At 48.4% G+C, this 25584-nt stretch overlaps 1 protein-coding gene across 4 annotated transcripts in view; it reads left to right on the plus strand.

Annotated features, from left to right (window-relative positions):
* RAD51B (RAD51 paralog B) overlaps positions 1–25584 on the plus strand; it is a 914255-nt gene that overhangs the window by 861049 nt on the left and 27622 nt on the right. Inside the window, exons 11-12 of one of the 4 annotated variants that reach the window (XR_010151168.1) lie at positions 2925–3075; positions 3739–5918. The exons of 1 other annotated variant lie outside the window; for it this stretch is intronic. Coding sequence is in view for 1 of the 3 variants with exons in the window: in XM_009428004.4 (XP_009426279.1) it covers positions 3739–3746 (8 nt within the window). In the remaining 2 variants the exon portion in view is untranslated. Of the gene's footprint in view, positions 1–2924; positions 3076–3738; positions 5919–25584 lie in introns of those variants that run through there. 2 more of the 4 variants (XR_010151169.1, XM_009428004.4) reach the window with 2 other exon arrangements.

Here is a 25584-nt window from a genome sequence, read left to right on the forward strand (position 1 = left end):
CTTTGCACCTATCATCTCCTTAAACTAACCCTCACTGCAAACTTATGATCTAGGCTTTATCATCCCCATTTTGTAAGTTTAAACAAACAAACAAACAAACAAAAAACCCCAGGCTTAAAAAGGTAAAGTAACATTACCAACATTACATAAATGTCAAGGTTGAGTTTTTAACCAAAGTATGTCTGACCCACAAGTCTGTGGTAGTTCTGTCCCCATCTAGTCCCAGGGTAGCCATTTATGCAGAAACAGTAACCTTGGGCAAACTACTTTACCTTCCACTGCCTCAGTTTCCCATCTGTAAAATGGGCCCAATGCTGATAGCTAACTTTCCCCTCAACCTCAGTTCTGTTCTGGTGATCACATGAACTGGTGTCTAGGAAAGGCCACAGAACTTTCAGGTACTGTGAAAATACAGTATTAATCCTACCCTTGAATTTAGAAGTGATTATGGCTTTTCCACCATTTAACCTTGTTGGTATCCAGTTCAGCATATCTGGTTTATTTTTCACATTCCTGTTCTGAGGGTAGTCTCTGGCTGCTGACTGTAAAATCTGTGTTGCTCTCCAGGAATTAGCATCTCCTCTTCCACAGCTGTACTTCAGCTGTACCTCAGGCCCCTGATTGCCAAGTTGTAGGTGTTCTATAACGTTCTTTCTTCTGGAATCCCAAGCGAGTAGTCCATATGCACTTCTTTCCAGTAGTGTGCTGGTAAATGTTTAACAGCTGGGTTTCCAATTGTGAATCTGATGCGAATGTTGGTTAATAATTACATCTACAATAATAAGTAAGATAAAAGTGAAACAACAAAGACGCATTTTGGAACTTCACTGGTTTTTTTCCATATGAGCCACTTTTTTGCTGAATCAGGTAATCATTTTCAAAAACTAGAAAAATATTACCTCAATATATTATGTGATTCACAATGTCACTGCTACAGACACGGCACACTTTCACGTCTAATCTTACTGTATTAACATTTTCTCTAGCACTTCCATAAGTCTAGATAATCAACACAACAATAAATCAAGCCCTGAGTATAGAGTGTGCCAATTTCTGTGGTGCAAATATTCTCACCATGGCCAATTTCAAGCTACCAATGTGAAGTTATTGACTGTGGAATTGGGAAGAGAGTCAGTAGTATACTACGCTATAGTCTTCCCACCATATGTGTAATAAACATAACTCAAGCACATAGATGATAGTAAACTGTAGTTTAAAAAAATTAGGATCTGATCTGTTGTTAGTATTTATTACCTTTTTAAAATATAATTAATTATATGTTTATATCATTTAATTTTTAACAATGGCTGTGTTCCACAACCAGCTTGCAAAATTCCTGAAAATTTACCAATCAGCTTTCACAAGCCAATGCAAGCTTCAGCACACCACCGTCCCGTTCCTCTTCCCGTTAGCCCAGATGGGTCCCATGCTATCTGATGGCCACACCCTTTGTTAAATAGCTCCAGTTAGTCCTGATCCACGCAAATCAAGAGAACATTAGTCAATGCCCAGCTTCTCCAAATAAACAACGTCAACAGCTTCAGTCCAGTGGAGTGACTTAATGATCTGTTTCCTTCAATAAACTGTGATTTCTGAACTCAATTCAGATACCTGAGCGTCGCAGTAAGCTGAGAGTGAGGCCCAGAGGCGTTCATAATGTAATATACTAAGTTTAAACTTGGCAAGCGGATGACATTGTGAGAAATGGCTTTTTTTAGGCCGATTTTGGGAGTTTGGGGTGTTTTTTTAAGAGTTAAGCCAAGGCAAAAAAATAACCCTTGCAACACATCACTTCACAGCTGGTCAGCCCAGGAGAGGCTATTCTGGGATATTCAAGCTAAAGAACCTCTTTTTAAACTCCAGGCAAACTGGAATCAGGATGCAGGGTTTTTATTTTTGTCTGTCATGGATTTACTCTGTCCAGTAATCCTGTACAGTAATCTCTGTCCAGTTTGTTCCCTGGGTGGGCCTCAGTTTACCTTCTGGAGAAGTCAAGTCAGCTGCCTTTACCTAGGGCATTATTCGATTTTTGAATTGTGGAGACTGAAAAAAGATAGTTGCTAGGGTTTATCAGAGGGTTTGGAGTGTCTACTCGAGGTGTTCCAAATCAGTGGAGAGTCAGAGAGGGGTGAAGTTGAAGTAGGATCTTATAAGAAATGACAAATGAACAAGATGTAAGAGAGAGGAGGAGGAAGAGGAATAGGAAGGTGAAGGAGGAGCAAGGGCCTCCAAGCAACGTACCATGAAAACGTCGGGCAAGTGGCTAAACTGTGCATCCAGTGTTCACTTTGCTAAGACGGAGAGTGAGGGCATAAGATGATTTAGTTACAGAAGAAAAGGCAGGCAAGATGGAGCAAGCAGGTGCCTTTTGTCTGGGTTTGACAAGAGAGTTTCCTGGGTAGGGAAGGAATGTGATCAAAGTTATGATTCTAAGACCTGCCTGGAAGATGACCAGGGAGTGGGCAAACTTGGAAGCAAAACCAGCCTCCCAAACACCTGTGTAATATCGTGTCCTGGGCCACTGTATAAATAATCTCCCTCCTGTTCATCAGTAGGCTTTGTAGTTCTCAGCCTCTCTCCTCTGTTGAAAGTGTGAGCCAGCCCTTTGCATGAAGAAGCATTAGAAGGGATCACTGCATACTTCTTTAATTGTCAAGAATGCATACATGCCATACATATGAAAGATACAGTGGACTTTGGGGACTGGGGAGTGGAGCAGGTTGGGAGTGGGGTGAGGGATAAAAGATTACACCTTGGGCACCGTGTACACTGCTTGGGTGATGGGAGCATCAAAATCGCAGAAATCACCACTGAAGAACTTATCCATGTAACCAAAAACCACTCGTACCCCCAAAAATATTAACATTAAAAAAAAGAATTCCCACTGTGCCTTAAACTTATGTCATCTCACTTTTTTTTGTCAGCAGCCTAGAGGGAAGGGGACACAATCCCAATTTTAACACCAAAGCAACTGAGACCTACAGATATTAAATGACTTGCTCCAGATTACAACTGAGACTCAAACCCATCGCCTGGCCACAAGTCTGGTGCCCTATCTACACCAATCTGTCTCCGGTAAACCTAACTAGCTAGTCAACTTTTCCCATCCATAGGCCAGACACCTTTTGAAATAACAAACCATCTGATCTCTAGAAAAACTGAAAGGCCAGTTCCAGTTGTCAGACACGCCAAGCTCGAGAGAGTCTCTCCCAAAAGTTCTCTGGAAAGCCCAGGGATTCCGAATTCCAAAGCCAGCCAAATTTGAATTTCCTCTATAAAGAGATAGTCCCTCCTGGTTTAGAACATAACCTTCCTCATTAGGCTGGTTCCATGTTTTGTAATAACTTTTGCTTACACCACAAAATTGTCATAGATTATGAAAACACAAAGGCCTTGGAAAAAAGGCCCAGAGCCCCCTGGAAGTCATTATTTCTTCCTTTAGCAATTGCTGAGTTAAGCACCATAAATATGGTTCCCATCCTGCTCCCCTTCCCCCGCCCTCCCCGCCCCCCACGATCTGCTGGACATATGTTAGGAAGAAAGCAGGGACGTGGGGGTGGAAGAAGATTCGCATGTCGTGAATCTTGAGCACTGAAAAGAAAAAGTGGGGAGAGGGCGGGGAGTTTGCAGCCCTGGAAATGGAATCTCTGAAGGATTTATTGCCTTTGAGTATCTCACAAGGCTTTTTTTTTTTAATAAAAATCTGTAGCTTATGGCTTTTTTTTTTTTTTTGTATAGGGCAGTAAACAAGAGCTCTGAAAGGGGAAGGAAGCCAGGAGAAAGCCAGCTCCATTAGTCACGCAGCAGCATATCCTGTCACAAAGGACCCCAGTTGAGTAATCGCCCAAAATATGCCTGTTATTTTTTTCTGTCAGAAAAAAAATGGGGCCTGCCAAAATGTACTGTAAAAAAAAAAAAAATCTGGTGTCTTAGGCCCAGAGAGGGAAAAGAAAATAAAGAAGAAACAGTCATAATTTCACAGTGCTCTTCAAACCCTCTCCCCAGCTTACCTGGAAAAGAAAAAGCCTTCAGACTTTTCACCACAACAGAGCCCGCCAGGCTTGAAGAAAGCTACAGCCTTGGGATGGTCCAGGTCTCAGAGTCTTCATAGCTACTTTGTGCCAAGAGCTTAAAAAGAGGAGGGGTGGTCGGGGAGAGTGGAAGGAGGACGGCACGGGGGGAGAAAAAATGAACAGAAAGGGACCCAGGATATTGAACAAGTCCTTTGATGAGCTTTAAATGGGTGAGGCATTGCTCATAGGGAACCCGCAGGAGCCCACACCAGTTCCATGAGTATTGCATGAGCCCAGCAGGGGCCAGTGACTTCCAGCCAATGGCCAAGCCTGCTTCGTAAGCTTTTCTGATGGCCCCAGCAAAACCAGCACTGTCTCAGGCCTCCACCATGCCCTGTGGGTGTTTGGGCCACAGACTGGACAACAAGGACTTGTGCAGAAGGACATCGGACTCTGGAGAGGTCTGAAACAAGGGGTGGGGAGAGACAGGCTGGTCAGAGCTGCCTGCAACCTCCCGTATTCTCCTGGATTGGCTTTCCAAAACCCGGGCTGACAGGCTCTTGGTAGGAAAACAGGCCCAGCAAACAAAGGTATTCTCAAGCCCAGTTCAGTCACTGCCTCTGTCCCATGCCCTTAGTCTCATGGCTCTCAGGAGCAGGACACAAGAGACAGTTATGCCCAAGCACAGAACACTCTTGGAAAGCCATCCTTTCCCTTCTGCTGACATTCTGACCCCCTCAAGGGTTGTCCATGGGGAACAGGCTTTCTGCATCCAGTTGACCAAAAAATATCAGAAGCCTTCTCCTTAAGAAAGAGAGCAGGCCAGACACAGTGGCTCACACCTATAATCCCAGTGCTTCGGGAGGCTGAGGTGGGAGAATTGCTTGAGCCCAGGAGTTCAAGACCAGCCTGGGCAACACAGTGAGACCTCGTCTCTACAAAAAAACTTAAAAATTAGCCAGGCATGGTCTCAGCTACTCAGGAAGCTGAGGTGGGAGGATTGCTTGAGCCCAGGAGGCTGAGGCTGCAGTGAGCCATGATCATGCCACTGCACTCCAACCTGGACAATAAAGCAAAAGATCCTGCCTCAAAAAAGAAGAAAGAGAACAGAGCCCTACAGAGAAGGAAGAAGGCAGGCACACTGTCGCTTTTGCTCTCAAGCTCCCTGGATCTCTCCTAGAGGAGAGACCCCCAAACCTGCCTGCACTCCACAGGAGCCGACTGGGGGAGGACCCTTTCCAGGGACACCTCCCTGGAGGTGCTCTAATATTTGGCTGCTTGGCCATTCTGGGCCAAGAAGACTCCTTCCCTAGCCCAGGACCATGAGTCTCCCTGATGATTGCTGCAGAAAGGCCCAATTTTCAGGGCCCTACCTAGCCCTTCAATACCTTTGAGCCACCCATCTTGTCTGAGCCACAGTCCTAAAGCCAGTCCTGAGCTTCAAGACCCATGCTTGCCCTGGCCACTGCTTCCCCTGGGAGAGCTGCCTGGCTTCCTGCAGAGAGCTGGCCTGCAAGTTGGAAGGGCATATTCTCCTCCCGGCTCCCTGGCTAAATTGCTATAGAATTTCAGGTCACTCAAGTGAACTTTCTGTGACTATTTTTTCCTCCCTTCAAGATTTATCAACTATTAATTGGAGACTCTAGATGCCTGCAATGTGGAGGTCCTGAGAATTCAATACAGAATAATACAAATGCAGTTTTTCCTGTGAAGCCTGGACAACCTTTCCCTTCCTTCCTTCCTTCCTTCCTTCCTTCCTTCCTTCCTTCCTTCCTTCCTTCCTTCCTTCCTTCCTTCTTTCTTGAGTTTCCTGATGCCAGCTCCTCAGATGGTGAGCCAGGGATGGGAAGGTAGTGGTGGGGGTGATTATAAATACAATAAGAAATAAACCCACACACTGCAAAACTCCATGTTAATACTATTAATAGTATTTCCAAATTGCTTACAGGTAGAAGACAGTTCCTTAGCAACATGATCGTAATGAGAATTCCACAAGGGCATCTGGAATTTACTCTGTCAGACATTCCAGCTTATCAGGAAATGAAAAGGACCAAGACTATCATATAATGTGCAAACTATACTAATGCCTATCACTAGTGTATATCAGACCCCAGTTACAGGACTGACCCACGGGACTCCCCTTGTCTCAGCTTTAATCACATGAAGTACCTGAGGCCTGTTGTCCTCCTCAGGGCTCAATACCTTCTTGCGGCCAGGTCCTTCGTATAATTCAAGAGTTGAAATCACTGTCAACACAGCCCTTTGACTAATGTTCTGGGGTGACAGGCCTGGCACGTGAACACATGAGTGATGCTATTATCCCCCAAATCACAGGTGAGTGAGGTCTCTGGAGGTGTCCACCCCCACATGAATTTCCCTTTGTGGTAGCAGTAACATCTGAGTCACTAAGCATGGGGCCACAATTTAGGCTCACTCCCTCCCCTTCCTGTGCCCCAAAAGGGGGCTGAAGGCGGGTCCTCACAGCAGAAAAAGCTCCACTTCCTCCGAGCTCCAGACAGCACATCTCAGCTGTGTTGGGCCTTACAAGGCTGCGGTCAACAGGCACCCAGGTGATGAGTTCTTTCTCAGCCTGTTGTTCTCTTGTTAGCCCTTTGATGTTTCAAAGCTGACGAGGTCAGCATCTTCCAGGCTGCAGGAAACATGCCTGCCAGGTATACCTTTCAAGCAGCTGATTAATATGTCATGTGGTCTCTGGTCAGAGGAGAGTGTAAGGGCTGTTGAAATGACTCACCAGCTCAGCTCCCGTGTCTTTGGGAAACGCTACCCTGTCAGCAAGAGGCCTCCAGCTGAAAAGTAAAGACACAGATCTGAAAGGGTAAAGTTCTAGCGTCCAACAAACTATTATACATCCTAAATGAAGTGAGAAATGGTAGGCTCTTCACCTGCCAGGGCCTGGCGGGGCCTGTGTCCCAGGACTGCTTAGGAATCCAAGCCTAGCACTGTTTATCCATTATACTGATGAGAAGCCTGTGAGACAGGGAGGCTTGCTGGGCCTCCAAAGTCCACTTGCTGGCTTGTTACTTGGCACCATCAGATCTACGCTAGGGATGGTGTAACTAGAGCCTTTGAGTGCATGAAGTTTGTGGCCTGACAAAGCACTTACTGACCAAGGAAAATCAACTTCAGGTGCAGCAGGAAAGGTCTGGTACCCAGAATGTCTGGGGTTTTGAGACACTGGAAAAGATTGCCTAATAATGTCATGGGCTCCCTTCCCTGGAAATAATCTGAAAATAGGATAAGTTCCCTCCAATCTTGGATGGGTCAACCTCATCTTGAGGTAAGGAGACGGTTACATCAACCCATGGAGAGGGCCCGTCAGCAACTCTGAGTCTATTAGAGGGTATATTTTCAAACACAAAAAGCTTTTTATCCTGGTAAAATATACCTAACGTAAAAGCTACCATTTTACCCATGTTTAAGTGTACAATTCAGTGGCATTAAGTACATTCACATTGTTGTATAAGCTTCACCGTCATCTCTCTCCAGAACTTTTTCATCTTTCCAAACTGAAACTCTGTGCCCATTAAACACTGACTCCTCTTTCCCCTCCTCACAGCCCCTGGCAACTACCATTCTCTTTTTCATCTTTATGATTTTGACTACTCTAAGTACCTTGCATACGTGGAGTCACGCAGGGTTCTTGTGTGACGGGCTTGTTTCACTTAGCATAATGTCCTCAAGTTTCATCCATGTTGTAGCATGTGTCAAAATTTCATTCCTCTTGAAGGCTGAATACTATTCCATTGTGTGTGCGTGTGCAGGTGCATGTGTGTGTGTGTGCGTGTGCAGGTACATGCGTGCATGTGTGCGTGTGTGTGTGCATGTAGCACGTTTTGTTCATCCATTCATCTGTGATGGACACTTGGTTGTTTTCGCCTTTTGGCTATTGTGGATAATGCTGCCGTGAACTTGGGGGTACAAATATCTGTCCCTCCTTTTAATTCTATATCCAGAAGTGGAACTGCACAAAGAAAACTTTAAAGACAAAAGCATTGTGCCCCCAGAAGAAGACATGTCGATGTCCTCACATCATGATTTCATATGGAGAAGAAACACCTAAAAAAAGTTGGGCGGGAGGCCGAGATGGGTGGATCACAAGGTCAGGAGATCGAGACCATCCCGGCTAACGCAGTGAAACCCCGTCTCTATTAAAAATACAAAAAAATTAGCCGGGCATGGTGGCGGGCGCCTGTAGTCCCAGCTACTCGGGAGGCTGAGGCAGGAGAATGGCGTGAACCCGGGAGGTGGAGCTTGCAGTGAGCCGAGATCTCGCCACTGCACTCCAGCCTGGGCGACAGAGCGAGACTCCATCTCAACAACAAAAAAACAGAACGCTGGGCTACAGTAAGACTTGGTAAGAGGGACCAAGGAAGCATGGAAGGAGCTGGTTGGTTCCCAGAGCAACCAGAGAAGGCTTCACAGAGATGAAATTGGAACTGGATTCTGATGGGTAAGTAGGAGTTTGCCTGGCAGAAAAAAAAATAGAAAAGGGCAGGAAAAGAAACAGCCCTTTTCAAAAAAGAGGAGACCAAACATTGCATGCACATATCCTTTGACTCGGCAATTGCACTGGCAGGAATTCTGCTGTTATCTTCACACACATACGGCTCCAGGCATATGTCTAAGGATCCTCATAGCAGCAATGTCTGCGAGACTTAGTCACTGGGAGTGGCCTGTGGTCCCTCACTAGGACACTGCTGAAATAAACTATGGTACAGCCATACTGTGAATTCCCACACAACCATTAAAAAGAATGAAGGAGGGCCAGGTGCGGTGGCTCATGCCTGTAATCCCAGCACTCTGGGAGGCCGAGCGGGTGAATCACCTGAGGTCAGGAGTTTGAGATGAGCCTAGCCAACATGATGAAACCCCGTTTTTACTAAAAATACAAAAAATTAGCCGGGTATGGTGGCAGGCGCCTGTAGTCCCAGCTACTGGGGAGGCTGAGGCAGGAGAATCACTTGAACCCTGGAGACGGAGGTTGCCGTGAGCAGAGAGAGCGCCATTGACCTCCAGCCTGGGTGACAAGAGTGAGACTCTGTCTCAAGAAAAAAAAAAAAAAAAACAAAGAATGGAGGCGATCTCCATGTGCTGATATGACAAGAATTCCAGACTTCTTTTTAATTAAAAAAAGAAGATGTCACTGTATGCCCAAGTTATTTCCCTGGAACGAAAGAACACACAAGAAACTCTTAATAGTCATTACCTTTGACAGGAGCAACTGTAACTTGAGGGGAGAGAAATTAAATTTTCGTGTTATGCTTTCTAATGTGTATGTATTGCGTTTAAAAACAAAGTTAACAAAGCTGCCAGAGTGATGAGATTACGGTCCACTTTTATATTCTTTGTGCTTTTTCTAATTTAAAATATTTTTTTAAAGTAAAGCAGCTATTTTTCTGGAATTGTTTAGTCCCAGTGGCTCCTAAAGGCAGAGAGATGAGATGTTTACAGGGCCATCCTTTCGGAGTTTCTCTTACAGCTTCGCAAGGATTCCTTTCAAGACAGAATGGTATCCTCATCTCCTCAAGAGAAAAGTTTTGGGGCCAAACAAGAATTCGGCCAAAAGCTCGGGGCCAGGCATGTGTGGTGCCAGGGCAGTGCGGGGGCTCCCACAATGTCTGTTCAACTGTCCTGGGGACAGAACCCCTCTTCTGCACTTTTCTGTACCCCTCGTGGGGACTACATCTCTGGGACAAAAACCCAGCTACACAGGGTTAACCCCTGCGTTTTGCTTCGCTGAGCATGGCTGAGGAGGAGGGGGTGCGGTGAGAGCAGAGGGGGCTCCATCCCGCCCCAGCTCCAGGCAGCATTAATAAAATGCAGGTGTTTTGTGTATGTATAGCTGCTTGAGGGAGGAGGGAGAAAGAGCCTTGACTGCAGCAGCGCATAGAAACAAGAGCCGAGTGCAGTAGAGGAAAATGTGCCTGCAAGTAATGAGAAAGCATTTTGCAAAGAGAGCCTTGGCTTTAGGGTTGAGAAGAATGCAGCAGTTTCTGGCACAGGCCTACCCTGTAGCTCCCCCTGGGTGTGTGTGTATGTGTGCGTGTGTGTGTGTATCTGGACACAGGCTCCTATGCATGCATGTGCACATACACACACCCCACCACCACCACAGATTTTTTTCCCAGCAACATCTCACACAACCTAAGTTTGACCCTCACTTGCTTTGACCAGGAGTTGGTTCTGACACTCCCTTCCCTCCCTGCCAACCGCCCTCCATCTTTTCTCTCCTGTCTTCCTCTCTCTGGACCCCACACCCTGCAATTCCTCCTTTCCCCCATCACTTCCTTCTCTCTGGGGCCTTGGGTTGACGGTATCTCCCCTTGGCCAGCCCCTTTTTCGTAATGCCCCTTGGCTCTGCTTTCAAGCAGGCACCTTGTGAACCCGACTCCCACCCTCCTTTCCAAAGCCCACCTCCCTTGCAGTCGGGAATGGAGCTCAGGAGGTTGGCCAGCCCCTGCTGCTTTAGCTTGATGATGTGCTCCAGCGCTGTGGAGGTTCAAGGTGAGGGGGGAGTAAAGCACAGGGCAAGCCCCCTCCTCCTGGCCACCCCAAGGGCAGGAGAGCAAGGAGGAGGCATCAGAGATGACTGCAAAGTGGGCAGCAGCTCTGAGGGCCACTGGGCCCTGCTGAGGGTCCTCTGTCCCCACCTCCCCACATCCCCCAGGGAGGTGGGAAGTGACAGCCCCCAACTTCTAGAGGGTCGCCCTCCATTACCCCAAGTTAAAGAAGCCTAAAAGCAAGTGATTTCTTTAGTTTGCCTCCTTGCCTTGAGACCTGCTGAGGAGTGCAATTGTAGGTGAGTTGTTCTGACACCAGAAAGGCTTCAGGAGACCAGGGTGGACCCCTGAGGCCCTGCTCGGTCCCAGGCGGGCCAGGGTCTGAGTGGAAGTCACAAGTGGAGGTGAAGCTCCTCCAGAGGACATGGGCTCCTGATTCCATGAGGAGGGAGTAGGGAGAGGTGCTGGGGGACTCAGGAAGCACCCCTGTCACAGGCTACCAAGCTGATCCTGAGTGTTTGTGTCTGAAACCACCGAGCCAGAACCCATGGCCAGCCCAACAGCATAGTAAATATGTTCCCCGGAATTTAGCACCCCTGAGTCAGAGGGGAGCAGGGGCTGGCAAGAACCCTCTCCTCTGGCCTGTCTGAAATGGGAGGAGCAAGCTCTAGAGAATCAAGTTTTTACTTTCTCAACTCCTATCCTCTACTCCCTACCTGCCTCCCCATTCCTCTGCAAAAAAAAGACAGAGCAGGGGTGGACAGGCAGCAGCCCAACCATCCCGCCACTCATCCGCTCATCCCTGCCCGCAGCTCACAGGCCGGCTGGCAGCAGCTGTGTCAGGAGGCAGGACCCACATTCGGAAACTCTGAGGAATCTCCTTGGAGAGTAGTTACTGGGGCCGCTTGTCCCAGACCCCGAATTGGAACACCGTCTCTGACAACTCCAAGACTGGGACTTGTCACTTGTGGGAATAACAGTGGGAACCACCCTGGAAAATCCAGGATGCAGGGTCCCTTACTAGCACAAAGCAGCCTTGGGGCCCCTGTGCCCCCACACCCAGCCCTTCCTCCCTTCTGGGAGTGGAACGCGGGAGAAGGCCTTGCATCCTCAGTGGCCCCCACCCTCTGAAAGGCATGTAGTGGCCTCAAGGCCTTATTCCCCCCTCCACTCTGTTATATGGAGCCTATGAGGAGCAGATGTTTCTAATGAAGGGCCCAGGCCAGGGCTCTGGAGGTAACAGGCCCGCCATAAAGCGCTGGCTCCCATGGAGGGGCCACAGCCCCCAGATCTCTGAAAGCACAAGCCGCCCAGTGAATGGGACACGCACTCTCTTGAATTCTCAGCTCCTTTCAGGAAATTGCCAAGTTAGCCCTTGGCTTTCTCCTTCCCAGTGCCCGCCCCGTTTCCATGGCAACCGCCTCCCCATCTTCCAGAGCCTCTCTCCGGTCCTGCCCGCCCCCTGCTCTCCACCACCCTCCGCGTCTCATCTGTCTGGGTGGGAACCGGGATTAGAGTTCATCGGGCCGGGATGCTTTTCCCAGGGCCGCTTTGCCTTCGTGATCCCTTTGCGGCAGCCCGGCCCCTGCCCCGGGCTTTTCAAGTCCCCCAGACTTAATGACCAGCCCTGGGTTTCCTCCTCTTCTCTTTCTCTGCCTCCAATAAAGCCGGAGAATTAACCCAGGTTTTAAGTGCCCCGGTTCCAAGCTGAATATCAAAGGGGGCTTCCCCAAGCTGCTTCTGCATTTCAAAGGGGCTGATTTATCACTTTCACTTAAACCGGCACATTTTGGGGAAAGAGTTTTACCCAGAGGTCAAACTCTGGAAAAACAAATGGATCCCCGTTCACCCCCTCCTGGGGTGCTGTGGGCTATTAGTGTATAAACTGCTGGCGGGTAGGTGGGAAACAGGCTACCCACACTCCTCATCAGCCTGGGCCCAAACTGTTCCTGTGCCCCCGGGGCGATTGTGAGGAAGAGGGGGAAATGCATGGAACCATGGCTGAGAAGCTCCCACACTGCTCCTCCTGGTCTCTGTGCCTGGCACCGGGCAAGTCGTCAGCTCTGTTTCTGCTTCCTGGGCCTCTTGTGGAGGCCCTAACCTGAACCTGCATTAACACTTCCAAGCTAAGGGTGCTCCCTGCCCCAGGGACTCTGCCCCTTCAATACAGCCAGGGCCTGTGAGTCCAGATTCTGCCTTTTCTTCCATTCTGCCTGCGAAGCTTTTGCAGGCACTTACTATTCAGGGGCTGCAGAGCTGGGCCCCTGAGTCACCCTCACTCCCCAGCTCTCTCCTGCCCTCACAGTCAGGCCTTGTCCATACCCTTCTTTCCCACATTCCCTCCCCACAAAACATGCACACACACATTCACCCACCCTCTCCCAGACCCCTGCCGGCGCCCCCAGTCTCCCTCTCATCCAACCTCAACCCAATAAATTATCTCTATTATTGCCCCTTCCTCAAGGACTTCCTCATACCCCCACAAAGAACGCTGGAATCCCGGACCCTGGAAACTTTTCTCCCTCTCTGGGAAGCATCTGTCTAGCTGCCCCCAAGCAGACTCCAGACTCACTGCAGAGCGTGAGGTCCTTCGTCTGATTTAGCCCAGATCTGATTGATTCCCAGGCTTTCTCAGGCATTAACCCCCAAGGAGAGATGTGCACATCTCTCCTTGAAGTGACCAGAAAAGCCAGGAGCCAGCAGCCAATGAAGCAATCCTTGGAAGAGGCCAGGCAGACAGCACAGCGTTATCAAGGAACTTCTTACTTAGCACCAAGGGGCAAAAGCGGGCGAGGCAGCACCCCAAAGCCAGCTTCCAGAGAGGACATCCTGAATGAGGTCTTGAGAGGCACCAATCACAAGGCAGGTTTTCCCTTAATGGACACATCTGTTTCCTTTTCTTACTCTGCCACCAGCTCATTCATTCTTTCACACATTCATTCACTCATAGGACCATTTATTGAGTGCCTATCTCGTGTCAGGGGCATTAGAGAGTAAGGCCACTGTTGATTACAGTGCAATGAGATAAACCCTCTCTCCCGTAAAGTGGCCGGCAACATGCATGGTCTTTGCCTAACCCTCTCCATGGGGATCTGGGAAATACTCCAGACAGGGGGATTTGATTCCAGCTTGAAAAGATGGGCAGGAGTTTAGCAGAGAGAAATATATTCCAGGCAAAGTGAGCAGCAGGTCCAGAGGCACCCAAGCCCACCATAGGTGGTGACGATAGGCAGATATGTCTGGCACATAGGAATGTGGAGGGAGATGCTAGGAGATGAGCCTGGAAGGGCATGTGAATGACGTTGTGAATGGCAGGCCAGGAAACCCACCGCCTCTGCCATGTCACCCATGTTCAACCCCAACAAGATCAAAGTCGTATACCTGAGGTGCACGAGTGGGGAAGTCAGTACTACATCTGCTCTGGCTCCTAAGATCAGCCCCCTGGGTCTGTCTCCAAAAAAGGCCAATGAGGACATCACCAAGACAAGTGACTGGAAGGGCCAGAGGATCCCAGTGAAACTGACGGTGCAGAACACACAGGCCAGATTCAAGTGGCATCTTCTGCCTCTGCAGTGATCATGAAAGCCCTTGAGGAACCACCAAGAGACAGAAACAAGCCGAAAAACATTAAGTACAGTGGAAATATCATTTGTGGTGAGATCATCAACATTGCCCAACAGATGCAGCACTGATCTTTAGCCAGAGAACTCTCTGGAATCATTAACGAGATCGTGAGGACTGCCCAGTCTGCGGGCTGTAGTGTTGATGGCGCCACCCTCACGACATCACAGATGGCTTTGATAGTGGTGTGGGTGGAGTGGCCAGCTAGTTAAGGGCTACATATAGAAATATTTCAATAAAGGATCATTTGACGACCAAAAAAAATTTAAAGAGAGAACTGTACTGAAGAAGGTGGGGAATGACAGAGGGAGCCAGTCAGGGCCCGGGAACAAGAGCAAGTCAAAGACTGTGTTCTAGCACTCGTCCCCCTGCTGACCCTCACCACGAGCTTCTTTGCTGCATGTGCTCAGATTCTGCCTCTGTTTACCCTTTCCACCTGGGGAAGCACGGAGCTCATTGACTCTTCCGCAGGAGCCCTTGCTGAAGAAATCATTTGTCATTCTATCTATCCGCTTAGATTAGCTGGGAGGTTCAGTAGAACCTGCAAGCTTCTCTCTCCCTGGAGGGAGGCAAGGGACACAGGGGAACTTTGGGACAACTACACAGGGCCTGGCAATATTTGCAGACAAGGGGATGGGAGGGAGCAGGGGTGGCAAGAGTGCCAGCAATGCTCCCAGGGCCCCACACCAGCCACAATGCAGCCTTTGGAATTTTAGAGAAGGAGCTCCCAGGGGAGAGTTGGACTAGAGTTTCAGAGTCTCTCTCAGTGCCCACATTTTGTGATGCCACTGCTGATGCTCCAAAGCAGAGATGCCCATCCAGTTGCATTTTTAAGCTGCTGCAATGCAGTAAACTTCCCTGGCCAAGCCTTGGCAAACCGTCTGTAGCAGGACTCCCATTTCTTCCAGGCTGTCCGCAGAGCAGATTTTCCTAGGCATGGGACTTTGAAAGCCACAGAAGGAAATGGAGGACAAAAGAAAGAGCAGAGCAGGGGAGCCAATGGTCCCCTGAGTCTTCATGTTTATGAGGCTACTTGGGACCTAGGAGTTCAATAACCTGCCATCCACACATTTCACACAATACAATTGACTCCGTGCAATAGATGTGTTCCCAGAAGCTGTCTGGGAACAGCTAAAATTTGAGTAATAATTTTATGTGGTGTTTTCATACAATTTGGATAATCTGGATAATTGTTACATATCGTGGTTTGGCTTAAAGCCAGGGTTACCCCTAACAATAACAAAAGTGTTGACTGCTTGGGGCCTGGCACCTCCCACTTGGACCTGCGGTTTGTGAAAGGCTCCTCCTAGGTCTTGGCCCCCTACTTGTCTTCCCTGGAGTCTTCTGTCCTGGTAACTGCTCCAGAGTCATCCTCACAGCATCTTCCTCCACACCCTCTGTTGAGCACCCAAAGCTCAGGATGTGCCGCAGGAAGCAGGGAGAGAAGACGCCACCCTGCCTTCAAGGAGCTCCCCTGGGAGCTGGGTCTCCCCAGATGCATTTCTGGGGATGTCTGTGAAGCCCATAGCTGGGCAGCCCAGACCGCCCCACACAGGAGGCGCTGGGCTCACCAGCTAAGGGTGGGAGCTCCACCTGGTCAGATCTTGCTCCAGGTCACTTTTAAGATTGCAGTGCAGGCACTGGGCGCTGGCCTGCCTGAAGCCTGCCTTATCCAGGGACTCATTTCCTGGCTTTGCTTCTCCTCTACCCAGCTTATGAGAGGAGCGCTAGGAGAGGGAGAGAAAACAGAAATCTAAACTTGCTCAGGGGTCCTATTTTGTATCTTCCCTCTGAGCTTTTTTGGTTTCAACCAAAGCATATTCCCCCTCTTTTCTGTGGACTCAAAACCCATGCCCCTCACTTGGACCAGGCCTTCCTCTTCCCGCTTTGTCCACCAGCCTCAAGTCCCATGATAGAATCTCCTGGATAGTGTTTCTTTAACTGGGCTCGAGCCCCACAGTAAAGTCTTGGTCCTCCGCCGGCCAGAGCCCACATCTCTGATTCAGCAACAGGGGCAGGTGTTCAGGGCAATCTGGGTTAGGTCCACTGAAAACCAAAGGAAATAACATTGGTCTGATTCAAGGCCTTCAGAAATGAGTCAGCCCCCGAGCCCATCAACCATCACTGTTACCCAACATCACACCCACGTTATTCATGAAGTATTGTCTTCAGCTTACTAGACAACAGAGCCCCACCAGACTCTGGGAGGCTGAGGATGACTTATTGGTCTGCTGTGGGCTCAACATCAAGTACATACCTTACCTCTGTCCAAAAACTGGAGTGGAAGAGTGCTGAGTCAGGAAGGCTCATGCCCCGAGGCATCTTCCCACAAGCCTCTGGTCACCCTGAACAGTCTGTTCTGGATTTCACACCTTGGAAAAAAGTCCTCTATGAGTACAATGAGTGGAAAGAGTCTTAGAGGAAGAGTTGGGGCCAGGTGGCCAGGTATGTGCAGCACCTCTGCCCAGCCCTCCTTGGCCCACAGTCTTAGGCTGGTAGCCTGCATCCTATGCAATAGCCAATGTTACTCTTGTTTTTCATTCCTTCTAAATGATCCAACTGAGGACCTGCCAAGTTGAAGTTGGATGTGACTTTCCTTCCTATGGGGCAGAGGGGGACTTTTCTGGGTGTAGTGGGAAAACACTGTGGCCAAACACATGACTCTGGAGTCCCAGAGGCTTGGACTCAAAGTTCCAACCCTGCCATGTACCAGCTCAGCAAGTGACTTATCCTCTCTCAGCCTGTTTCCTCTTTGATAAAATGGGAATAATAACACTGTCCATCTGTAAGACTGTTGTGAGTTTTCAATGTCATAGTGCACATAAATGCCTGGCACCTCGTGAGTGCTCCCTCAACGGCCCTGCCAGTGTTGTTGCCACTGTTATTATTATTTTAGTTAGTACCACTCTCACTACCATTCTCCCTAGGCTGGAGTCTTCTTTCACATGAGACCCTTGTCTTCCTGATTCTGGTATCCTCAGCACACAGGCACAGTCGGGTGCAGTGAGTGGTAGTCCAACAGAACTTCTGAAGGGGAGGAGCCCCAGAGAGAGGGAATGGCATGTTCAAAGGTCCTGCGGTGGGAAGGTGCATGGAAAATTTGAAGAAAATGGTATAGAAAAAAGTCCAATCATTAGCTACAGGCCCCCAGCAGCTGCTTTAGCCAATCCTCCAACCTCCTCATTGGCATGGCAAGACCACAGAAGCCTGGAGCCCTGATACCTACTCCAGCCCTCTGCTCCTCTCACTGACCAGGAAACTTCCCTTAAGACAGAAGCCCTAAGGTCATCTGAACCCGAGAAGACCCAAGGAAGCAGAAATATACCAAATGAAGATCCTGAGGCCTTTGTGTTTAGTTACCATAAAGAAATAATTCCCCAAACCTGGCTATTTGTACTTGGCATTGGATAATTCGGAGGTGGTTGAGGAAGGTACTGGGGAAGGAAGCCCAGGCAGGGGCTGTGGTTGCCAGGTGGGGAGGGAAGATTTTGCAAACTAACCCAAAAGCAAGCATGGGATGCGTGCCTGTCTTCCATGTAGTTCCTAACCCCCTGCCCCCAACACGCCCATGATGCATGGGAGCAGCCCAGTGCCACCAACCACACTGAAGGCTTATCCTCCACTCCATCCCGCTCTTCTCCAACCTCCTAGAAAACTGTCTCTGTTCCCATCCTTCCTCTGCAAGAGCCTCCCTCAACTTAAGCTATTAGCCCTCCCAGGAGCACTTGCATTTAATAAAAACGAGGACCTTAACACTTCACAGGAGGGGCTTATTAATTGTTCCCTTTCTGGCTTTTGGAAACTGCAGGGAGCAAGGTTTCTATAGCAGTTGGCTGAGCCCTCAGGGATGGGAAGACAGGGTCTGATAAGGCAGAATGCCAGTTAGGGACCAGGCCCAAGGTGGGTCTCCCCAACTCTGTCTTATGCCCTATAACCTAGCTACCCTCTGTTGGTGGTGGTGGTGGTGTTGGTGGTTGTGGTCAGGTTTGTTGAAATTAAGTGTACATACAATGAAATTCATCCATTTTAAAATACAGTTCTTTGAGTTTTAACAAATGCATGCAGTTGTGTAACCAGCACCACAATCAAGATACAGAACAGTTCCATCACCCCCTAAAATTCTGCAGGGCTTCATTATAGTCAACCCCTTCCCCCAGCCCCAACCATTAAAAACTGCTCATCAGGTATTTTGTCCCATTTGTTTTGCCTTTTCCAAAAGGCCATATAAATGGAATCATAAGGTGCATAGCACAGAATCTGCCTTCTTTCATTTAGCCTAATGCACTTGAGATTCGTCCATGCTACCTGTATCAGAAGTTCGTTTTCATTAACCCCGTTAAATAGTGGGCAAAGGACATGAACAGACACTTCTCAAGAGAAGACATGCATGTGGCCAACAAGCATATGAAAAAAAGCTCAACATCACTGGTCATTAGAGAAATGCAAATCAAAACCACACTGAGATACCATCTCATGCCCATCAGAACAGCAATTATTAAAAAGTCAAAAACAACAGATTCTGGCAAGGTTGTGAAGAAAAAGGAGCGCTTTTACACTGTTGGTGGGAGTGTAAATTAGTTCAACCATTGTGGAAGACAGTGTGGCAATTTTTCAAAGACCTAGAGGCAGGAATATCATTTGACCCAGCAATGCCATTACTGGGTATATACCCAAAAAGAATATAAATCATTCTATTGTAAAGACACATGCACATGTATGTTCATTGCAGCACTATTCACAATAGCAAAGACAAGGAATTAACCTAAATGCCCATCAATGATAGATAAAGAAAATGTGATACATATACACCGTGGAATTCTATGCAGCCATTAAAAACGAACAAGATCACATCCTTTGCAGTTACATGAATGAAGCTGGAAGCCATTTTCCTCAGCAAACTAACACAGGAACAGAAAACCAAACACTGCATGTTCTCACTTATAAGTGGGAACAGAACAGTGAGAACACATGGACACATCGGGGGAACAACATACACTGGGGTCTGTCAGAGGTGGAGTTGGGGGAGGGAGAGCATCAGGAAGAATAGCTAATAGATGCTGGGCTTCATACCTAGGTGATGGGATGATCTGTGCAGCAAACCACCATGGCACATGGTTTGTTGTTGTTGTTGTCATTGTTGTTTTGAGACGGAGTCTCACTCTATTGCTTAGGCTGGAGTGCAGTGGCGCGATCTCAGCTCACTGCAACCTCTGCCACCTGGGTTCAAGTGATTCTCCTGCTTCAACCTCCCGAGTAGCTGGGATTACAGGTGCCTGCCACTGTGCCTGGCTAATTTTTGTGTTTTTAGTAGAGACGGGGTTTCACCATCTTGGCCAGGCTGGTCTTGAACTCCTGACCTCATGATCCACTCGCCTCAGTCTCCCAAAGTACTGGGATTACAGGCGTGAGCCACCGCGCCCAGCCCATGGCATGCGTTTACCTATGTAACAAACCTGCACATCCTACACATGTACTCCCGAACTTGAAATAAAAGTTGAAGAAAAAAGAAGAAGTTCGTTTTTGGCCGGGCACAGTGGCTCATGCTTGTAATCCCAGCACTTCGGGAGGCTGAAGCGGGCAGATTGCCTGAGGTCAATGGTTCAAGACCAGTCTGGCCAACATGGTGAAACCCCATCTCTACTAAAAATACAAAAATATTAGCCGGATGCGGTGGCGTGTGCCTGTAATCACAGCTACTTGGAAGGCTAAGGCAGGGGAATCGCTTGAACCAGGGAGGTGGAGGTTGCAGTGAGCCGAGATCGCGCCACTGCACTGCAGCCTGGGCGACAGAGTGAGACTCTGTCTCAGATAAAAAGAAGAAGTTCATTTCCATTGATAAGTAGTGTTACAGTACATAGATGTGTAACAGTTTATTCATTCAGTAATAGAAGGACATTTGAGTTGTTCCCAGTTCTGGGCCACCATGAATAAAGCCACTATAAATATTTGTCTACAGGTTTTTTTGTGGACAGAAGTTTGTATTTCTCCAGTTAAATACCTTAAAGTTATATTCGTCACTTATATAATAAGTACATGCTTAACTTCATATCAAACTGCCAAATTGTTTTCCAAAGTGGCTGTTCTGTTTTGCATTCTCACCAGCATGTCTGAGAGTTCCAGTTGCTCCACATCCCCCGCCCCAGTACCTAATATTGTCAGTTTTGTGTTTTGAATTTTTTTTTATTTTAGCCATTCCAAAATAATAATAGTGGTTTCTCATTATGATTTAAATTTAGTGATTAATTATGTTAAACACCTTTCATGTGTTTATTTGCTATTCATATTTCTTTTCTAGTGAAGTATATGTTCAAGTATTCTGCCATTTTTTAAAAAATGGATTGTTTGTTTTCTTCTTACTGAGTTTTGAGAATTTTTAATATATTCTAGACACAAGTCCTCTGTCAGATACAGATTTTGCAATATTCCTCCCAGTCTGCATAGAAGATTTGTCTTCTTACTTTGTTATCAGTGCCATTCTAAAAACAGAAGGTTTTAACTTTCATGGAATCCAATTTATAAATTTTTCTTTTCTGGATTGTGTTTTCAATGTCATATCCAAGAAATCTTTGCCTAATCCAAATCAGAAAGATTTTCTCCTGTTTTCTTCTTTCATGCTTTTAGGCTTTTTCTTTTGTACTTTCACTTATGTTTCTCTATTTCACATTTTAACATTTTACATTTAGGTCTATGATCCATTTTGAGTTACAGGTCAACATTCAATCTTTTTTCCTCTCTCTCCTCTTTTCTTTCTTTTCTTTTTTTCTTTTTTTGCATGGATGTGTAGATGCTCTAGCATCATTTTTTAAAGAGACTATCTGCCATGCTCTGAATGTATCCCCACAAAATTCATATGTTGAAACTTCATTGCCAGTGTGATAGTATTAAGACTTATGGCCTAGGCCAGGCACAGTGGCTCATGCCTATAATCCCAGCACTTTGGGAGGCCAAGGCAAGTGGATCATTTGAGACCAGCCTGGCCAACATGGTGAAACCCTATCTCTAACAAAAAATACAAAAATTAGCCGGGCATAGTAGTACACACCTGTAATCCCAGCAACTTGGGAGACTGAGGTGGGAGAATCACTTGAACCCAGGAAGTGGAGGTTGCAGTGAGCTGAGATCGTGCCACTGCACTCCAGCCTGGGCAACAGAGTGACACTCTATCTCAAATAAATAAATAAATAAATAAATAAATAAATAAATAAAAGAGTTAGGGCCTTTAGGAGGTGATTAACTCATGAGAACAGAGCCCTCACAGATGGGATTAGCACCCTTACAACAGAGGTGTGAGGGAGCTGTTGGTCCCTGTTGCCATGTGAGGATGCATCAAGAGGCACCATCTTGGAAGCAGACAACAGCCCTTACCAGACACCGAATCCACCAGTGCCTTGATCTTGGACTTCCCAGCCTCCAGAACCATGAGAAAATAAATCACTGTTTTTATAAATGACCCAGTCTTAGGTATTTTGTTACAGCAGCAGGAACAAACTAAGACCCCATCTGTCTCCAGTGAATTCCCTCTGTACTTTGTCAGAAATCAACTGACTATGCATGTGTATTTCTGCGGTCTCTATTCAGTTCTTCTGTTACTAATGTGTATCCTTTCACCAATTCCACTGCCTTGTTCACTCTAGCTTTATAGTAACTCTTGAAACCAGGTAGTGCATGTCCACCTGGTCTCACTGTTGTCAGCCCCTGCTCTATGAGGCTCTCCTCTTTCCTGTGGTCTTTCAGGCCAGGCGGCAGAGGCTGGACAAAGCTCAGGGCCCTAGCATGGCCTTGCAGGCCCTTATGATGCAAACCTCACCAGCTCATCTTCTGTCACACCTGCCTCCTAGGAATACTGATGTGCTGATAGTTCTCTGCTTTTGTCTAGCACCATCAGGCCTCCAAGCTTTTGCCTGCCCTGTCACCTCTGCCTGGAAGGCCCCGTCTTTGGGCCCCATACCACCCCTTTTTCTCTTCCTGGTTAGCTTGGATCATTCTTCAAGGTTCTAAAAAATAGATGCCTCATGAGAGACATCCAGGGGAACCCATATGACCTTCTCAAAAGTGTCCTTACCCAGGCAATATAGTACAGTGGCCAGAGAGCAGACCTGGAAACCAGCTGCCCAGGCCTGAACTCAGAATGTCAGAACCCACTACTATCACTACTACAAGGGCAGGTTACTTCCCTTCTCTGAGCCTCAGTTTCGCATCTATAAAACAGGCATCATCAAAGTATCTCTTTTTTGGGGTGTGGTAGGGATTAAATGAGTCAATATATGTATAAATAAATACATGTACTTAAACATAAACTTACTATAAATGAATATAATAGAGACCCAATAAACTTGGGTTGTTATCATTTTTTTTTTTTTTAAGACAAAGTCTCACTCTATTGCCCAGGCTGGAGTGCAGTGGCGCGATCTTGGCTCTGCCTCCCGGGTTCACGCAATTCTCCTGCCTCAACCTCCTGAGTAGCTGGGACTACAGGCACCTGCCACCACGCCTGGCTAATTTTTTGTATTTTTAGTAGAGACGGGGTTTCACTGTGTTAGCCAGGATGGTCTCCATCTCCTGACCTCATGATATGTCTGCCTTGGCCTCCCAAAGTGCTGGGATTACAAGGGTGAGCCACTGCGCCCAGCCGGGTTGTTATCATTATTTAAGGATTGAGACCCCTTTTGATGTTTGCTGCTGTCAAGAAAATATGTGAGCACAGCTTCTTCCCCCACTTTATTACCGCCCCACACACACTCAGGCAGGGGTCAAGGCCACCTGAGCAGCTAGATGCAGCCACTGAGGCCCCAGCCCCCATTGTAGAGCTGCTGCTTCTAGGAGCCACATGCTAGGGAGCAAGCAGCAGTCAGCACTGGAAACAGGCTACCCCAGCCTCAGTCTCCGTGGGTACCACTCAGGTGCCCAGCACTGCGGGAATCCCTGCCTGAGGCAGCCTGGGCTGGGAGTTCACACCTTGATGCCCCAGGGTCCTTGGATAGTGATGTGTCAGTAACACTTCAAGCAACCAGACGAGCTGCTCTGCAGGGAAGAAGCCCACTTGCAAGGGAGCTGGACATTCCCCCAGTCCTGGGAAACACAGTCCTGCTTGCTCTTGAGGTTGGGTCCCCATGAGAAGGGGGTCAAGAAAGGACCAAGAGCATCACGGGTTTTTTCTAGAGCAGAGGAGAGCCCTTAAAGCAAAGAGACTATCTGTACACGAGAGCCACTGAAGTGCAGAAAGAAGGCCAGGGGAGGGGCATGGAGGCAGAGACAGGGGTTCAAGCCCCAGCTCCCCTTCACTGTGTGAGTTATTTAATTTCCTGAGCTTTAGGCTCCTCCTCTCTCCTAAGAGGATAGCGCCACCTCCCTTAAGGGGTATCTGTGGCTGTACGGAGCAATGGGAGACCAAAGAGGAAACCCTGGTGCATCCAGCCTTCCTTCAGAGATGGAAGCCACAGGCCCAGCCAGGAGATCTACCCAGGGTGGGCCAGCACATTTCTGGGAGTCCAAGTCAGACAAAGGGCTCTCTAGGGAACAAAGAACTGAGAAGAGGAAAACCACCTCTGGTTCTTGGTGAGCCTGCCAACCTCCTGCAGCCCCCCGTAGCCCAGGACCCCTGGAGGTGAGCCTGACTCTCAGCCCTGGCACTGGAGAAACTCACTCCTCCTTGCCCTATTGGTCCCCATTTCCTTTTTCCTTGGGCCCCTCTTCTTCTAGCCTGGGCAGAGCTGAGGAGGGCAGTGGGGGTTCAGGCCGCCGCCAGGCTGGGGAGCTCCCTGCAGGGCTGGGAGAATAGGATGGACAGCGTTTTGCCAGAGCCTCATGGGAAGCTTCCTTTCAGGCAGCTGAACCCATTTCAGGGGTAGGGAGCACTGATCAGGGGTTGGGACATTGCCCCGGGAGGAGGACGAGGACGTTTCCCGGCCTCGGCTGACTCATGGTAGTGAGTATTAGTCACTCCCTCACAAGAATCAGCCCACGTCCTCTAGTAGCCTCTTGTCTCCCAGAGGCCCCTGCCCCGTGTTTACCTGCCTGAAGCTCCTCTCCCGGCCGCCCCCACCCACATCCGCACAGTTTGGGCAGACACAAGAGCCCCGCATGACTTTTCACTCGAGGCTCCTCTGAGACATCAGCTTCCTGCAGGAGAAATCTTCAGGGGGTTTCTCTTACAGATTTGGGGGTCAAAGACTGGGTTCCAATCGCAGCACTGCTGCCTTGTATCTCTGCTTCCTGGGCAAATTATGTCACCAATCCGGACTGTTGGGTTTTTTTTCCCCAAAGAGTAATAATAATACTATCTAGTAGGATTGTTGTGACAATGAAATCATATAAAGTGTGTGAAAGTTCCTGGCACAAAATAAGTGATCAATGCATGGTAATGAACACTATTATTATACATCAATAAAAGAAAAAAGGTCCCTTATATATAGCATTTTAAAAATAAGGTAACAAAACCCTTGGCCCCTTGGCCCTGTGAAACTGTGGGCTGACATGGAACAAAATAAAAGCAAGTAGAGGGCCAGGTGTGCTGCCTCACACCTGTAATCCCAGCATTTTGGGAGGCTGAGGTGGGAGGATCATTGGAGTTGAGGAGTTGGAGACCAGCCCGGGCAACATAGCAAGACTCTGTCTCTGCAAACAATTAAAAACTGAGCTTGGTGTGGTGGTGCACACCTGCGTCTGTGGTCCCAGCTGCTCGGGGCTCTGAGGTAGGAGGATCACTTGAGCCCAGGAGTTTGAGGCTACAGTAAGCCCTGATCGCGCCATTGCACTCCAGCCTGGGTGACAGAGCAAAACTCCATCTCTATTTATAAAAAAATTAGGAGATGGGGGAGCAGGTAAAAGATTTCCTCTATTTTCATCCAATATCCCCTGGCTGTAGAAACTGCCCCCCAGCCCCCACTGGGGAGGTCAGGACGGCGGTGAGCAGTGAGACCCCGGACACTCCGGGGAACTGTGGCTCCGCGGGAGGAGCCCGGAAGGGGCGGAGAGGCCACAGATGTGGCTTGAGGATAACCATCCACTCAGGTGAGGGAAGCCCACTTGAGCCCACCTCTCAAACATAAGGCATCCATCCCTGCTGGCCCCATCCCTTCTCACCGAAGCACAGTTTCTCTGCCTCAGCACTGCTGACACTTTGGACGAGGTATTTTTTGTTAAGGGGCTGTCCTGGCCATTGTAGGATGGCGAGCAGCGTCCTCAGCCTCTACACACTAGATATCTGTAGCACTCCTTCCCCCTGCCAGTTGTGACAACCAAAGATTTCTCTGGACCTTGCCAAATGTCTCGCCCTACACCCCCACCATGAAGAACCACTGCTGTGGACGGTAGGCTGGTCCCTTGGTCTCCCCACCTTCATCCCCCACCTCTCCTGGGCCTTCTCCCCACCTCACCCCAGCCTCAGGCCTGGCTGAGGTGTCTCCCCCAACACACACTAGAGGAGGCAG

Source organism: Pan troglodytes, chromosome 15 (assembly GCF_028858775.2).
Source record: "Pan troglodytes isolate AG18354 chromosome 15, NHGRI_mPanTro3-v2.0_pri, whole genome shotgun sequence".
Taxonomy (NCBI): domain Eukaryota; kingdom Metazoa; phylum Chordata; class Mammalia; order Primates; family Hominidae; genus Pan; species Pan troglodytes.